General features: G+C 43.9%; 1 protein-coding gene across 2 annotated transcripts in view; it reads right to left on the bottom strand.

Moving 5' to 3' along the window:
* The window catches only part of LOC142486944 (cytosolic non-specific dipeptidase-like), a 71,873-nt gene that overhangs the window by 9,571 nt on the left and 43,934 nt on the right, over nt 1–18,368 (bottom strand). For both annotated transcript variants that reach the window (XM_075585483.1, XM_075585482.1), the window contains 3 exons: nt 15,131–15,293; nt 2,732–2,820; nt 1,326–1,526 (listed from right to left, as the gene is read on the bottom strand). In XM_075585483.1, coding sequence (XP_075441598.1) covers nt 1,326–1,526; nt 2,732–2,820; nt 15,131–15,293 — 453 coding nt within the window. The remainder of the gene's footprint in view (nt 1–1,325; nt 1,527–2,731; nt 2,821–15,130; nt 15,294–18,368) is intronic.

The raw sequence follows: 18,368 nt of genomic DNA, 5'->3' as shown, positions 1-18,368 counted from the left end.
TAGAAAGCCGTGACAACATTGTTGCTTCCGATTGGGTAACACCACAGCCATCTTTATTTTTCCTTGCAAGTACTGGCAACAGGAATAAACAGCTATCTTGGCAATAAGGGGTCCACGGAGCTTTGACTGTCAATATTCATCTCCAGAAGGGGACACACACACCTTAAATGGGGCAACCTTGCTGGTCTCTCAATATGTTCAAGACAAATTATCACCAGCACCTTCCCCAATAAGGATCTCCAGAACAAGGGGTCACAAGAGCTGAAATGAATGCAGTTCTGCTCTAGACACACCCTGCTTGCCACACATGGTTTTCAAAATATCCAGCATCAGAGGTTACCCTGATAACCTCAGATTGCACTGGGAAGACCATTTAGACCTTGCAGTCACTCAATATTTGAACTGTTCCCATCTCATGAATGAAGCACCGGGTGCTAAAAAAAAAAAAAAAAAAAAAAAAAAAAAAAAAAGTGCGACCAACACATCAGATCTTAGCCATTCAACATACAGTCCTACTGTAAGTTCACTTTTGTTCTGGAACGAATTGCCCCTTAAAATGTGTATTTAAATGACCGGACACAAAAATATGAAAGTGTGCACATTTGTCTTTTTTTAAGACAGGCATAAAAAGGCAGATCTGTCACGCAAAAAAAGTAGGACACTAGGAATGTCACAAAAGGGTAATTGATATAGGATATCTGTACTATAGAAAATATATGACCGACATCTACCTCAGGGGAGCGTGGCGCTTACAGAGGCCCCGTGCTCTTGCCCACAAAATTTTAATTAAATGCCGGGGGAGTGCACGAGGCCTCTGTAAATACCTTCTCGTGTCTGGCAGCTTCTGGAGATGTCACCATGACACTGGAGAAAAGTCCAAGGGGAGGGGGGTGAGCAGGCAAGTCATTGGTTACTATTACTTCCCCAAAGAGTCAAATAACCCTTTGCATATTCTCAACTGACTAAATATAAAACAGCCAATGGTTTCTGTTTGGCATGTATTGCACATGCACACAACTAAGACATCCCACTTTTATATTTTAATATAAAACACACGTTAAATGTACTACTTATCTGGTCAGGAGACTAAAATAGCTTCGCCTCCAAGCACAATACTGTGCTTTCTACACTTGCCCGAGAGATCGATTAGAAATGTAGGTGATCTTGAAGCAAAAAGCCAGATCAGACACATATTCACCAAAATCTATTTGTCAACATTGTCAAATATTAAACCAGCCCCACACAATGCATATTGGGGGGGAAAATAAATAAGAGTGAATGTGCGATATTTTACATCCGAAAACAAATATTCATCCAAGCTCTACCTCAATGAAGAAGTAGCAGATTCCACGGAGACCATACGTAATACAGGGCTTGTTTTTGCCCAGCCAGTAGTTGTCAGAAATGCAAACATAGTCCACATCCTTAAAGAAAGTATCTTTGCGGGCAAAAATCAGGTCGTCTAAGCCTTCAGATCCAGACTCCTCCATTCCTTCAAAGCAGAACTTGAGGTTGACAGGAATTTCCTTAAAAAAAAAAAAAAAAAAAAAAAAAAGCAGACAGCAGCTAAATAAAATTAGTCACATCCTTGAAGTTAATAATTAAGGAGAGATGGCAACAAGTGGCCAAATGTATTCCTTGTAGTCTTGCAAACACCATGGACATGAAAAGCTATATAAGATATTTATTTCCATTTTTCCCCCATGTTAAGAGTCAATTCCAAATGGATAGTGTTTGTGATTTTCCCACAAGTGAAGATGTGTTCTATCTACTGTGTAATGCCCATCCACAAAAAACATCCAACTTATATATTTCCGTGGCCAAAACAAAAAAAAGGGGGAAACATATATAATACATTACACATCAAATATTAATGTCATGGATAATAAAAAACAAAAAATGTATCTTTGTTCCCTGGCAAATGGTTAGTGGTACCTCTTTAGAGCATTGCCATCAGCTAAATTATGAGCCTGAACAATTCTGGACATGAACTCAAAGCAGTTTCTCATCACTTTGCTGCACAGCTAAATTACTTTGAAAAATCAGTAGTTAAAAAGTGGAGTACATAAGCTTCATCTTATTGTATAGGTAGTAGCCCAGACTTGTCAAATCAATCAGAAATGGATTTAGCACAGCAGCATTGCCTTATGGCAGTCTGCGACTGGAGAGATCAAAGGCCATTCAAATTATATTTATCACACTTGGGCCTGGAGTCATCAGTACTCTGGAAGCTGGATCAGGGTGTGATACCCGCATCTCGGCTTCATGAATCCCACCCCTAATGCTCACATAACTGTGCTAGAACGGTAATGCAGAGCGCCGACAGGAGGAGAGGGGGGAAAGGGGTGACAACACATGATTAATGCAATTTATTTTGATGACACTTAAACATTTTTGTACTAGATATAAAAAAAAATGTAAAAAAAAAAAAAAAAAAAAAAAAAAAAGTGCTCTGAATCCTGAAGGATTTTTAGAAAGAATATGCTGTAGTAATAATAATAATAATAATAATAGTTAGACTTTGTCTCATAGTATTCTCTTCTCATGCCAGTGTGGATAGCATCTGAACTCTGGACTGTAAGACCTGCACATTTACCACATGAGCACACAGGTTCAGGACCACTCATAACAGTTCAATTGGGATTTTTTTGATAAAAATGTCTACAGAAACGGGCAATGTAAACATTGCTACCATTTAATTTCTAAACAGATCTGACAGGTTGTTCTTTACCTGCTTTGTTTTTTGATAAGCTTCTATGCAATTCAACCATGCCAGCACAGGACCCTTGTCATCTGTGGAGCCTCTCCCATACAGCTTGCCTAGGCAGAAACAAACCCATCATTGAGATGCAGCAATTAGAATATGATTACATTTGCAAAACTATAGACTATATCTATATATCCTTGTTTGTGGTGATCTTTAGATATAATCTGTGTGCAATGAACTAACTTTGTCCCTGCTCTATCTGCAGGTTATGCGATTAGGTCTTGCTAATGTCAGCAGTCTTCTTGGTACAAAAGTTCATAGGTTACAGACAGAAATATGTACTTAGTCTTGGTAGCCTTGAAAATGCAATTGCTAGTTCAATATTTTACAGCAATAAATACCAGCTAAGAGTAGCCATACCACAGATGTAGCCAATGTTATTACTCCCGCTGGAGTGTTTCTGCAGAACATACTGTACATGACGCATCAGTGAAAGAAACGGCTATGGTTATATATCAGCCACTAGCGAGAAGGACGGGGCTAGAACACCATTTGACACAAGAGCACACCAGCAGGTACTAGAACATTGGCTACATCTGTAATATAAATGTAAGTGGCGGATCTGTGAAACAAATAACAGAAGTGACAAACATTCCAAATGTTTATCTACCAATAGGAGACTCCTTGAGTGTGTGTGCTATAGGTTGCTATCCAAGTCATAGCTCACTTTTTGGGAACCCATTTTTAAAGAACTCATGGGAGTACTACAGTATGTACAAAAAATGTACAAGCTTGAGATATTCAGAGGCAGCCTCACACACTGAGCAGTCAAGCACCTGGAACGGATGCATTAACACCATTACGTTGCACGCATTGCTGTCTTGCAGCAGAGAGATTAGAGACGGTAGCAGTCTCATTACTCAGATGTAGGCTATTTTTTCAAATACCTGCATATTAAATGAAATCAGGGGAGTTATACGTTAAAGTAGACTACAATGCATGCTGAACCACCCCCGGGGGGGGGGGGGGGGGGGGAGTTTGTTGTAAAAACAACCTACAAAATCATTTTAAATAAGCAACGTGCATTAATATACACCAAAAGAACAAACATGTAAATTCTGATAAATTATATAGTCTCTCCCATGTCTAAAGAGTCTGTATGGGCTGATAAGTGAATTTGCTGATAGTTACATAGCAGAAAATGTCCATCAAGTGCAACATATGCTAAAATTAGATGTAGGGGGAAAAAAAACAAAAAACCCACACAACAAGAGGACTGCCCAGGGAGCCAGGTGGTATAAAAATATAACGATTAAAAAAATTTCAACATTACAAAAAGGAGGTGTAGAGCCTCCTACACATTTTGCACAATAGATGTGCTTTATCAAGGTGTAAGGTAGTGTATCAGAGACCCCCTTGACGCATGACGTCAATACGGGCGCATGCACCCGCACTACCCCCTCTTGACGTCATAGCCAAATGGGAGTGAAGCCGCAATAAAGAACAAGGCTGCACTGTAGCTAGGTGCGCTCCTCAAAGCCCCGACTAACCAGTTTGCCTGGAGAAGGACTAATGTGCATGCGTCGGTGCTACCCTAGCAGAACCCACAATATGAGCATGCCCCATTCCATGTAGGCACGAGTGATGTAATCGTGAGTCATGCTCGACAGAGGTAGAACGCAAGCTACCATTGGTTAAAGAAAATAGTTGACCACCATATAATAAAGAATCCTAAGATCCCCAGTACATCTAACCATACTAAGCATCAATAAACAGCAAACAACAAAACATCTTCCCTCATGCAAAGATACCATAACAGTGTATAAAAACCAACCATAAGCATGAGGAAAATAAAAACACAAACATTTATGTATATTAAAATAAATAAAATAAAGTAGAATTCTTATATATATATAACTTTTCTACTATTGATATAATAGATCAAGGGTAACGATAACAAGATGTTGGCAAATGCAACATTGTCCAATCTGATGAGGTCTTATTTGATACTTTGAAAAATTACAAATTCTTAAATTTTATTATAAGTATCATATTTTAAAATTAGACAAATACTTATCCTATATTTGTATTTACAGTATTTTGATCCAGAGAAACAAAACAATTCCTTCCCATAAATTATTTTCTTATGATAAAGTTATAGCTTCAATAGTCCTTCAACTGAACTCTTAGACACAAGATTAGATTGCTTGCAAATTGCTGAGGCTTGAGGGAAGTTTAATGACCATTTCCACTTGGTTCAGCAAAATATAAAAGATCTTGAGTAATTCACTAGGTTTGCCCTTTGTCACAAAAGCTTTAAAAAAAAAAAAAAAAAAAAAAAACACACACGTCACCAATTATGCCACTCTTCCCATGTTTTAAGCCCGCCCCTCCCCACGTTAGTAGGTCCTTTCATTCTACTGGATATAGGTCCAATGTGGTCTTTCTCCCTCCTAATAGAGGTAAATGAGAATTTTAATCCTAATAGAGGTATATTAGTATTTTATCTAGTAGTGTTAGGACTTGCGAACGGGTGTCTGCCTTGTCGTGGCTCGCAAGCTTACAACCCTTTGGCCAAAGGGTTAAACTAAAATGACCCTTTTTCAAGAGAATATATTTTACTGTGTGTTTTTTTCATGTTGGATGTAGCATTGGGCTTCTCTGTCTGTTGTATTAATCACATGTAGAAATAATGGGGAGTGGGGGAAGAAGAGGATAAGCTCTAGCTACTGTCTGTGAAATGGTGTCAGGGGTAGAGGGGTCATGGAACAAACAACTACACTTGCCTAGACAAGTAAAAGAACCCCTATAAACAAGCACTCATATAAATGGTAGATACAAATAGTTAAAAGTAACCTTTATTAGTGTATATGGGTGTAACAAGTGAAGGGCTAAACACACAACACAATTAAAATAGCATTAAACAGGATACCTCCCAGTCATGGTAGTGAACTGGTAGAGGTGGTAAGTGAAGGGACGTTAAATGACTGGCACCTAAAAGAATATAATCAAATGAGAACGTAAACTTTCAAATCACGTCTGATAGGATTGTCACTCATTGGGAGTACATAAACTGGCTGTAAATAATCCTTCAAGGCAAAGCAAGGTAAAAGTTACAATTGCTGGAGATAGGGCACTCTGTCAGTCTATAGTGCATACTGCTTACAAACAAAATACATTAAATGGTAGGGCTCCAAGGAGCAACAGAGTGCTGGATCAAGGATTATGGTCCATAAACAGCATATAGTTAGGGAGAACGATATCCCAAAAGAGAGACAACAGAGCCAAGGTTAAAAAGCCAAAATAAAATTTATCCACAAATGGTAAAACTTAAGGCTTACAAGATACCAGGTAAAACAGGCGTGGGTAACAGGTTAGAGTTGGAACGCCGAGTCGCGACCTCGTGGACCTCCTGCACGTCTGTCTTCTCCCCCGGTATCTGTCCTGTGCTGCAGACTGGATGCCGATACGTCACTTCCGGTTTGACGGAACACTTGGCGCCACCGGAGCATCAGCTGGAGACTGTCTCCCTCAGGATGTCACGTTGAGGGCTACGCTCTACGTGTTTCGCCGTATAGGGTGAACGGCTTCGTCAGTGACGAAGCCGTTCACCCTATACGGCGAAACGCGTAGAGCGTAGCCCTCAACGTGACATCCTGAGGGAGACAGTCTCCAGCTGATGCTCCGGTGGCGCCAAGTGTTCCGTCAAACCGGAAGTGACGTATCGGCATCCAGTCTGCAGCACAGGACAGATACCGGGGGAGAAGACAGACGTGCAGGAGGTCCACGAGGTCGCGACTCGGCGTTCCAACTCTAACCTGTTACCCACGCCTGTTTTACCTGGTATCTTGTAAGCCTTAAGTTTTACCATTTGTGGATAAATTTTATTTTGGCTTTTTAACCTTGGCTCTGTTGTCTCTCTTTTGGGATATCGTTCTCCCTAACTATATGCTGTTTATGGACCATAATCCTTGATCCAGCACTCTGTTGCTCCTTGGAGCCCTACCATTTAATGTATTTTGTTTGTAAGCAGTATGCACTATGGTATTTTTTAAGGTACTGACGCTCCCCTGTTTTCGTTCCATTGTACTTTGAGTGTGGACCCTGAAACAGTCCTACAAGGGTTTGAGTGTTTTTACTTTTATTTATTGCACGGTGATTTTATATAATTTATTTCATTTTTCATTGTTAATTGCACATAGATATAGTGTTTGAGCGCCATCTAGTGTCTTTTATATGTACACTCTGTCAGTCTGCCTAGAGGGAGACCTTGTGTGGAAGCAGTTAAACAATGTGTCCAAGGCTCCCACTTAAAGCTGCAGTTCAGTCTATATCCTGCATGTGTGTTTTTTTTAATAAATCAGTTCTGTAGTAAGAAATAATACTTTTAGCATTTTCTGTTTTTAAAAGAACAACTTTGAAAGACCAATTTTCTTGTATTCTATTTTAACAAGCATTTGCTAAGGCACTGCCCCTTCATGTCCTGTCACAAACCCAGGCACACCCCTTTGTCAGCACTGCCCTCCCTCTCTCTAAACGTGCACTAGCATCTGGTCACATGATCTTCCTCATAGTACATTCAAGGAAGCTGGAGAAAAGGGATCAGCCATGCATAGCAGCTCGGATAGGCGATTTCAAACTTATTACAGTGTTTATTCCATTCATTGCACGTGTATATAATGTAAAATTGTAATAATTCCATTTATAGCAAACGTGTATATGTGAATATTATTTAGATGTATATGTATGTTACTGAAATGTGGAGTGAGTGTGTAGGTAAATACACACAATACACTTCCACTGCATCTACACACACACATATATATATATATATATATATATATATATATATATATATATATATATATATATATATATATATATATATATATATATATATATATATATATATATATATATATATATATATATATATATATATATATATATATATATATATATATATATATATATATATATATATATATATATATATATATATATATATATATATATATATATATATATATATATATATATATATATATATATATATATATATATATATACATACATATACACACACACACACACACACACACACACACACACACACACATATATGTATGTATATGTGAAGTTATGTGAGTAAAAAAGTGACAAAAACCCTCCATAGCAAGGCAAATAGCAAATGGAAATATTACTGTATGCTCATTTGTATGTATATATATATTTATATACACACACACACTTCAAATACGGATAGTGATTCACGTAAATGATATATATATTCACTTTCTGGGAGTATAAGAGTGACTGTCCTGTTGTTCCTTTTTTTGTATCCATCATTGAATGGTATGCACCCTCTCTTTACATTTATTTTATACTAGCTGAGAGACCCGGCGTTGCCCGGGATGTAATATTCCCGCTCCTCTCTCTCTCCTCACCCCTCCCTCTCTCTCTGTTTGTCCCCCATTCACATCAATCCAGTTCCCCCCCTCCCTCCTTTACAGCTTCATGCAGTGTGTGTGCGTCAGTCATTGTGTGTGCGTCAGTCAGTGTGTGTGCGCGCGCGTCAGTGAGTCTGACGCAGAAACACAAACACACACACACAGACTGACTGACGCACACACACACACAGTCAGTGTGTGTGTGCCTCAGTCAGTCAGTGTGTGCGTGCGGCAGTCAGTCAGTCAGTCCAGTCAGTGTGGGTGTGGGGGTGTGTGCGCGCGCGCGTCAGTAAGTGTGTGTGTCAGTCAGTGTGTGTGTGTGTGTGTCAGTGTGTGTGTGTGTCAGTACCATTCATTGTGTGTGCGCGCGCGCGCGCGCGTCAGTCTGTGTGTGTGTGTGCGCGCGCGTCAGTCTGTGTGTGTGTGTGTGTGTGCGCGCGCGTGCGTCAGTCAGTGTGTGTGTGTGTGTGTGCGCGCGCGTGCGTCAGTCAGTGTGTGTGTGTGTGTGTGTGTGTCAGTGTGTGTGTGCAGCAGTCAGTGGGTGTGTGTGTTTGTGTGCGTGCGCCAGTCAGGGTTTGTGTGCGTGCGCCAGTCAGGGTTTGTGTGCGTGCGCCAGTCAGGGTTTGTGTGCGTGCGCCAGTCAGGGTTTGTGTGCGTGCGCCAGTCAGGGTTTGTGTGCGTGCGCCAGTCAGGGTTTGTGTGCGTGCGCCAGTCAGGGTTTGTGTGCGTGCGCCAGTCAGGGTTTGTGTGCGTGCGCCAGTCAGGGTTTGTGTGCGTGCGCCAGTCAGGGTTTGTGTGCGTGCGCCAGTCAGGGTTTGTGTGCGTGCGCCAGTCAGGGTTTGTGTGCGTGCGCCAGTCAGGGTTTGTGTGCGTGCGCCAGTCAGGGTTTGTGTGCGTGCGCCAGTCAGGGTTTGTGTGCGTGCGCCAGTCAGGGTTTGTGTGCGTGCGCCAGTCAGGGTTTGTGTGCGTGCGCCAGTCAGGGTTTGTGTGCGTGCGCCAGTCAGGGTTTGTGTGCGTGCGCCAGTCAGGGTTTGTGTGCGTGCGCCAGTCAGGGTTTGTGTGCGTGCGCCAGTCAGGGTTTGTGTGCGTGCGCCAGTCAGGGTTTGTGTGCGTGCGCCAGTCAGGGTTTGTGTGCGTGCGCCAGTCAGGGTTTGTGTGCGTGCGCCAGTCAGGGTTTGTGTGCGTGCGCCAGTCAGGGTTTGTGTGCGTGCGCCAGTCAGGGTTTGTGTGCGTGCGCCAGTCAGGGTTTGTGTGCGTGCGCCAGTCAGGGTTTGTGTGCGTGCGCCAGTCAGGGTTTGTGTGCGTGCGCCAGTCAGGGTTTGTGTGCGTGCGCCAGTCAGGGTTTGTGTGCGTGCGCCAGTCAGGGTTTGTGTGCGTGCGCCAGTCAGGGTTTGTGTGCGTGCGCCAGTCAGGGTTTGTGTGCGTGCGCCAGTCAGGGTTTGTGTGCGTGCGCCAGTCAGGGTTTGTGTGCGTGCGCCAGTCAGGGTTTGTGTGCGTGCGCCAGTCAGGGTTTGTGTGCGTGCGCCTGTCAGGGTTTGTGTGCGTGCGCCAGTCAGGGTTTGTGTGCGTGCGCCAGTCAGGGTTTGTGTGCGTGCGCCAGTCAGGGTTTGTGTGCGTGCGCCAGTCAGGGTTTGTGTGCGTGCGCCAGTCAGGGTTTGTGTGCGTGCGCCAGTCAGGGTTTGTGTGCGTGCGCCAGTCAGGGTTTGTGTGCGTGCGCCAGTCAGGGTTTGTGTGCGTGCGCCAGTCAGGGTTTGTGTGCGTGCGCCAGTCAGGGTTTGTGTGCGTGCGCCAGTCAGGGTTTGTGTGCGTGCGCCAGTCAGGGTTTGTGTGCGTGCGTCAGTCAGGGTTTGTGTGCGTGCGCCAGTCAGGGTTTGTGTGCGTGCGTCAGTCAGGGTGTGTGCGTGCGTCAGTCAGGGTGTGTGCGTGCGTCAGTCAGGGTGTGTGCGTGCGTCAGTCAGGGTGTGTGAGTGCGTCAGTCAGGGAGTGTGCGTGCGTCAGTCAAAGGGCAGGCGTGGGGGGGGTGAAGGGCAGGGGTAGGGGTGGGTGAAGGGTAGGGGTGGGTGAAGGTCAGGGTTAGGGGGGGTGAAGAGCAGGGGTAGTAGGGGGGGTGAAGGGCAGGGGTAGAGGGGGGTGAAGGGCAGGGGTAGAGGGGGGAGAAGGGCAGGGGTAGGGGGGGGAGAAGGGTAGGGGGGGTGAAGGACAGGGGTAGGGGGGGGGTGAAAGTGAGGCACAAATTGTTGGCAGGAGTAAAATGTCCTTACACACACACACACACACACACACACACACCGGGAGTGAGAGGTGGTGGAGAGTGGGACTGGCGCAGATCCGAGGCTGCTTGGCCCCCCAACGGCTGGGGAGTTGGCGACCGGGGGGGGTAAGGGAGCGGGCAGGGGGGTAAGGGAGCGGGCAGGGGGGTAAGGGAGCGGGCGGGGGGGGGAAGGGAGCGGCGAGGGGATAAGGGAGCTTTGGCGGCTGGGGTAGGAGGGCCGCGCTTACCCCCTTTGTGAGTGTTTGTATGATATAGATATAGATATATATGCACATGCACGCATATACATGCGCACGCACACACACAAGTATACATGCGCACACGCACACATACACACAAACATGCGCACACGCACACAAACATGCACACACGTATACATGCGCAAACGCACATATATACACACACAAACATGCACACACGTATACATGCGTACACGCACACATACATGCGCACACGCACACAAACATGCACACGCACACATAAACATGCGCACACGCACACATATACACTGTGTGTGCGCATGTTTATGTGCGTATATATTTATGGTATTGCTTGACCTGAGGAAGAGGAAAACTCTTGAAAGCTTGTCCCATGACACAAATTGTTGGTCCAAATAAAAAAAAGGTATCAATAAATACTGAAGAACATATATATATATATATATATATTTTTTTTTTTATATATATATACTGTATGTATATATGTATATGTATGTATGGATATATAGCGAAGGTCAGCAGCCGGCAGCGGAGGGAGAGAAGGACGGCATCCTGCAGCGAAGCTCGACAGCGGCAGAGGACAGTAGCCGGCGGCGGAGGGAGAGAAGGACGGCATCCTGCAGCGAAGCTCGGCAGCGGCAGAGGACAGCAGCCGGCGGCGGAGAGAGAGAAGGACGGCATCCTGCAGCAAAGCTCGGCAGCAGCAGAGGACTGTAGCCAGCGGCGGAGGGAGAGAAGGACGGCATCCTGCAGCGAAGCTCGGCAGCGGCAGAGGACAGCAGCCGGCGGCGGAGAGAGAGAAGGACGGCATCCTGCAGCAAAGCTCGGCAGCGGCAGAGGACTGTAGCCAGCGGCGGAGGGAGAGAAGGACGGCATCCTGCAGCAAAGCTCGGCAGCGGCAGAGGACAGCAGTGGTGGCGGAGGGAGAAGAGGACCATGTGAATGGGACAGGAGCGGGACAGGAGGGCGGTAGGGAGGAGTTACGCTGTAGCAGCGGCAGACACTGGAAGTCAGAGAATACTTCTGTCAGACCGTTTGTGTGTGTGTGTGTGTGTACACACACACACACACACACACACACACACACACACACGCGGTCTGACAGAAGTATTCTGACTTCCAGTGTACACACACACACACACACACCTCTATCTAGACAAATCACCCAAAAATCTACTCGCCCCAGTCCCACCTTTTAAAAAAAGAAATGGAATAAAATTCCTAGTAAGAACTAATAACATTTGTTTTTGACATAACCGTTTATTTATTGTATTACATTTATACTTTACTTCAACTTGTCCTTATTACTGTACATAGTTCCTTACTAATCTAATAAAAAAAGCCAGATATAAATGAGTGAGGGAGAGGGTGGGCGGGAGAGGGGGAGTGGGTGGGTGACTGGGTACTTGTGGTGACACACTAATATACACACACACACACATATATATATATATATATATATATATATATATATATATATATGTACACACACACACACACACACACACACACACACACACACACAATCACCACCTTGCTGCCACCACTGCTCCGGGACACAACCCCCCTGCATCTCCCGCGCGGCAGGGAGGCAGGCACAGGGATCGGAGCAGAAGGGAGCACATCTCCCGCTCCCCCCTCCCTTCCCCACCCCCCACGGGGGCAGCGCAACCCCCCTATATCTCCCGTGCGGCAGGGAGGCAGGCACAGGGATCGGAGCAGAAGGGGACACATCTCCCGCTCCCCCCTCCCTTCCCCACCCCCCACAAGGCAGCGCAACCCCCCAGCATCTCCCGTGCGGGCAGGGAGGCAGGCACAGGGATCGGAGCAGAAGGGAGACACATCTCCCGCTCCCCCCTCCCTTACCCACCCCCCACGGGGGCAGCGCAACCCCCCTGCATCTCCCACGCGTGCGGGCAGGGAGGCAGGCAGAGGGATCGGAGCAGAAGGGAGACACATCTCCCGCTCCCCCCTCCCTTCCCCACCCCCCACGGGGGCAGCGCAACCCCCCTGCATCTCCCGTGCGGGCAGGGAGGCAGGCAGAGGGATCGGAGCAGAAGGGAGACACATCTCCCGCTCCCCCCTCGCCACTGGCGGCACAAGCCCCCTCCATCTCGCGCAGGCTGACAGCCACAGGGATCGGGCAGAAGGGGGCACCACACAGCGGCAGATCGGGAGCGAGCACACGTCACTGGGAGACTCATGAATATTCATGAGTCTTCCACTGACTGCCGGAGGCAAATTATAAACAAATGCCAGCTTTTATTATGTCACAAAAATTTCGCCGATTAATACATGGAGAACGGATTGACTGACAGCTATACAGTTATTTAGTTAAATAGAGATTGCACACATTAAACTATTAAAGTAAAAAAATAAATAAAAAAAAAAAAAGACTGAACTGCAGCTTTAACAGCCGCATTTCCCCAGCTACACAGTAGCTCTATCTCCAGCAATTGTATCTTTTACCCTGCGTTGCCTTGAAGGACTATTTTAACCTGTTGTCTACTCTAGATATTTGAGTACTATTTACCTTTAACACTTACTACATTAGGCTGAATCTAGCACGTTTGTTTGGTGCACAATTTACCAGCTATCTATTTACAGCCAGTTTATGTACTCCCAATGAGTGACAATCCTATCAGACGTGGTTTGAAAGTTGTGTGACTGTCTGATACATCACTGACAGACACTAGACCTTTCCAAATAGATATACCACACTGAGGCACCATTTACGTTCTCATTTGATTATATTCTTTTAGGTGCCAGTCATTTAAAGTCCCTTCACTTACCACCTCTACCAGTTCACTACCATGACTGGGAGGTATCCTGTTTAATACTATTTTAATTGTGTTGTGTGTTTAGCCCTTCACTTGTTACACCCATATACACTAATAAAGGTTACTTTTAACTATTTGTATCTACCATTATACGAGTGCTTGTTTATAGGGGTTCTTTTACTTGTCTAGGCAAGTGTAGTTGTTTGTTCTTTAATCACATGTAGTAATCTTTTTGGCACACTTTCTCCCTCCATTGCCGAGTTTAATAAATGACCCTTACTTATTAGGCACACAGTTAACTATATATTTTTACACCGTTTCAGGGGCCCCGCACACAATCCTCCCGACGGGACCGGGATCCAACTTCTGACTGGAGGAGTGGTGGAAGTTGGATCATGGTGCCAATAGGACTAAGCGTGGGGCCAAAGTCAGCCGCCTTGCCCCAAGGCCAGCCCTGCCTCCCCCATAAACATTCAGGGGTACTATTGACTAAATTCCCTTCCCACAGAATGTAGCAGAATTAGTTGGTTATTTCTATGTTAGTTACACATTTGGAGAAGTGATACTGTGTTGCAAGCTACCAACAGTCCCACCCAAAATTGAAATAGATTTTTTTTCAACAGAATCCAAACAAGGAGAGTGAGTTCCCCAGAGATAAACCTCTCAATTACTTAGGAACTTTGTATTCACAGCTGCATTGAATCTGAACTACCCCAGTGTACATCTGCGTTGCCCCAAAGGCAGACAGCCTTTGGCGCAGCTAAAGGGTGTGAGCCATTTGCTGATGTTAAAGCTGCTCTATTTCAATATGAAACTCACCAGCCCTTGTCCCCAATTTTCCAACTCTGTCCATGAAATGTTTGTATAACCCCCTTTCTTTTAATGTAACCATGTATTTTTATAACTGTTCCCAGGACATACTTGAAAACGAGAGGTAACTCAATGTATTACTTCCTGGTAAAACATTTGTATAAATAAAGAAATAATTACCACCACCACTTGCTCCGGGGGCCCCTCCAATTCCCAAAATTGGAGTTGTTGCCAGTGCACGGCCTGTGTTTTAAAGATTGCGGCTGCTATCATCCATTGCAGCTTCCTATTGGCTCACAGCTTTGCTGCCATTTTTATTTAACGGGGAAGAGAACACTGGCACCTAGGACTTTAAAGTATCATGTGAACGGGGGGGGGGGGGGAGGGAAGAGAGGGGTTGTAGTTCTGTTCCAAGGGACTTTAGATTCTAATACATAAGCAGTTGGAATTGCAGCTTTCAAAGGAACTGCAGAAACAAGGATGCGACTGGCAGGAAAAAGTATTTCCTGGATTTACTTCTTTAGCATTCCTGGGCCCAAGGTTGCTTGATATACATGAACTCCCCATGATCTAGAAAGCCAGTTTAGTGGGCACACAATTTTAAAACCAATTAAGAAAAATGCGATACATTATACTATGTGACAATATTTCATAGAATATTCGCCATGGGTCTGCTTGTATTTTGTTTTGATTTTTTTACATGATCCAAGTGGTTTTTTTTGGAGGCTCCTGCTTAAGTGTACCAATTTAACTTTATGTACATAAAGAATTGAAAAACAATACCTATTTGACCATTTACCTCCTCAGTGTGGTGAGATCTCATCATAGCAAACACAGAATTGTTACATAAACATGCAAGTCAATACACGTCGTTTGCCTTTATTATAACTTACCATCTCTTTCTTCTAAGACAAAAGGCTCGCTGTCCCAGCCGTCTTCCAGAGCTGCTGGCTGGACATCCAGATGCCCATACACACATACCGTCTTCTTACCAGGATCTGAGCCTAGATTGCCCAGAATGACGGGAGGAAGAGGAATCTCGGAGCCGTCTGGGAGCTGAGAACAACCACAAGTTGATGAAAAAGTGCATCAGGACGACACAGTTAAGAAACATGCTAAAGAACAATGTCTATGGTGTCTACGATAAAATAGTAACTTAATAAAAGTTTTTCCCTCCCCAACCCCAAAGATTATAAAATGCCTACCAATTCCCATCACAAAAATGCACAGATGCCAAACCTCCTCATTAGTACAGGACAGCGTTTTTGGTTCAGACTGTAACCTTCTGCACACGTGCCATACTGCTGACTATCTACAAGGAGCCAAGGTAAGGAGGGAAGTACTCTGGTGGAGCACAGAAGGGAGAGAAAACAACCCCAAGAGAACACAAAGTGGAGTAATTAGAGCTTTTAATTAGCAATTTTAGGTGTTTTGTTTTAATAAGCACAGTGCAGTGAACACAGGCAGTTAGAGATGTCAGCCAACTCATAAAATCAGTGCCACATGATTCTCCAGTGCAGTCTTTACATTTTTTTTTCTTGCGTGAAATAGCTTCAAAATTGCAAAATGGTATAAGGAAAAAAAAAAAAAAAAAAAAAAAGTACTGTAGATCTGAATCAACCTGTTTGGCATCCGGCCAGTATAGTATATAAACAAATTACCTTTTTTATGATGCTGCCAGATGACTAGTTCTGCAAGTTTATCAATCATTAAGTGCAGATTAAAACGTTGCATTTTAAGCTTCCCAGTTACTGCATGGGAGTGGCCAAAGTGCAAACCCAACAATTTTGTATAAAAGTAGAGCAGTGCCATATTTACATTACAACAGAGGGTTCTTATAAAAAATAAAATATGACCATCCCAGAACACATGCAATTCCCAGGACAAAAGTACCAAATGATAAAAGGAGTATTACAAACATCTAACCTGGTATAGACTCCTTCACTTAAATGACAAACATTTAAACATGTCTCTGTTAAACTTCCATTCATCTTAAATGAGCATTTCCCTTTAAAATGTTACAAGCAATGGGTCTCGGGAGCTGAACCACATTGTTTTCAGTTGCAAGGACCCACCACTCTCAGAGATACAGACATCACCACCTTTTTTTAGAGGTATGTATCTAATGCAGGAGATTTCAGGAAGCAGGGGGTCCCCAGAGAGGAGATTAAATTAACCCAGTTCAGAACCAGAGACCCCCTGCTTCCAAACTAGGGTAATAGAAGGCGGAAAGGTCGCACCATGTAGTCAAAATGACCCTTGAATCCTTTGTTTCCTGGTTTATACATGAAATAGGTTACTCTACATATTACTTTATAACCAGCATTTATACGGCAGAGATAACCAGCTCTGGGAGAAAAATAAATAAACAAATTTAGAGAACTGATGGTAAAGGGCCGATTGCAATTATTAACTTTAGTGACAGGCTTGAGGGAACAGCTGGTCAGATAATGAACAGTATGCTGGGAGAACAACTAAATCTGATCAAGGTTTCAAGAAGCGGTCACGTTATAACATTTTTTTGCAGTAAGCGTTCTTAGAGGCACAAAGCACATTAATGCAGCAGTCCCCAAAAGTGTATGGGGTTGTTTTAACTCATACAATGTTAGTATCTTAACCCAAGCATGTCCTGCTCTTTAAAAAAGGAACTAAATAAAAGGTTTAGCAGGTTAAGAAAAAAAAAATCCTGATTTTCTTCATCTCTAGCATCTGCGGTTACCATTGTAACCTCAGACTGCACTGGGCTCCAGAGAGAGCTCCATGTTGACATCCCGGATAGTTCAGATTCAAACCCTTCTATCTCCTGAAAAAACAGTGATAGAAAGGGAAAGTAAAGTAGAGATCTCTTAAAACAGAAAACCCTGTCAGGCAGCACAGACTGCTGCTTTAAGACCATGGATTTCAACCTGTTTGCGTGACAACAAACCAAGCCGATGTACAAAAAAAGCACACAACGTTTCCTTTGGTTGCTCAATGTTGTTTTAGACTCAATGGACTATAAAACTACATTGTTACGTGAGCCAACTCTCTAAAGTGTTTGCCAATTCATTTGTATAGCACAGAAAGAAGAAGATTGGCCTACCGTAACCAACTGCAAATGGGATGCAGTCCATGGCTTCCAGTTAACAGTTCAATTAAAAAAAAAAAAAATTTTAATCTGATGCTCCGTTCAGGAGATAGAAGCATTTCAAATGCTTCTGAGTCAGGGATTTTAAAATGGAGCCCTCCCAAGAGCCCATTGCGGTCCCTAAATTACCATGGTAACCTCAGAAGATACAGATCAGGAGCTGGATATGCGCAGGGGAAAATAAATGATCATATGATTTCAAGTCATATACTGTAGGCTTCTGGTGAAATTGTTGCTTTAAAGTCCACACTACAATACAAGCATAACTTTTTTTTAATTATTTTTATTCCTTAGCATTTTTGTGAACGCCATTCTTCTGCAATATCTGGTGGCCATTTTAATTCATCCATATCCTGTTCCCTGGGGCTCAATCTTTGGGCTGGAAAAGGGCACCAAAAGCAAACGATGGAGAGAGAGATTGACTAGCAGTTTCAAGACACCAAATGAAGAACCTAAATCTAGTTTGACAGATCTTCACTATATGTATACACCAGAGTACTTCTCATAACCTTAGCACTATTATTTTGCATCAGCACGTTAGGTTACCCACACAGTTCTGATAATACTTCATAGAGCAAGAGACGTTATAGCATCCACCTCCTGTGAAAATGAATTAACCCCTAGTTTGCCAGCAATGCATTGTCCTGCAGTATGGTTCAGGCTCCTGTTGCAGCAATGATTACTATGTTTAAAACCATCAGCCGCTTTGCTGCGTTAATATCTGCCTCTGCTGTGAACAGACACGTTTATGCCAGTGATCCTCACCTGTTATTCTCTGCAAGTGTAAAATAGAAGACATGGGTACTTATGATACGTTCACCAAGGCTCCTGAAACCAGAGAAGACCAGTTTGCAATTCATGGGTACCGTAGGTCCAGGTAAGAAAGACAAAACAGGGCACTTCAAATTTTGCATAAAGGAATATGTTAAGCCAACAAATAAAATCGATGTTTTGACAGCAATAGCCTCTCCAATTGAGAAAGGCTGCTACTCAAAACAATCGAT

This window comes from Ascaphus truei, chromosome 2 (genome assembly GCF_040206685.1).
Source record: "Ascaphus truei isolate aAscTru1 chromosome 2, aAscTru1.hap1, whole genome shotgun sequence".
In the NCBI taxonomy this organism is placed as follows: Eukaryota; Metazoa; Chordata; class Amphibia; order Anura; family Ascaphidae; genus Ascaphus; species Ascaphus truei.
Note: the sequence above shows the minus strand (reverse complement) of the source record. Positions and strands in the feature narration are given on the sequence as shown.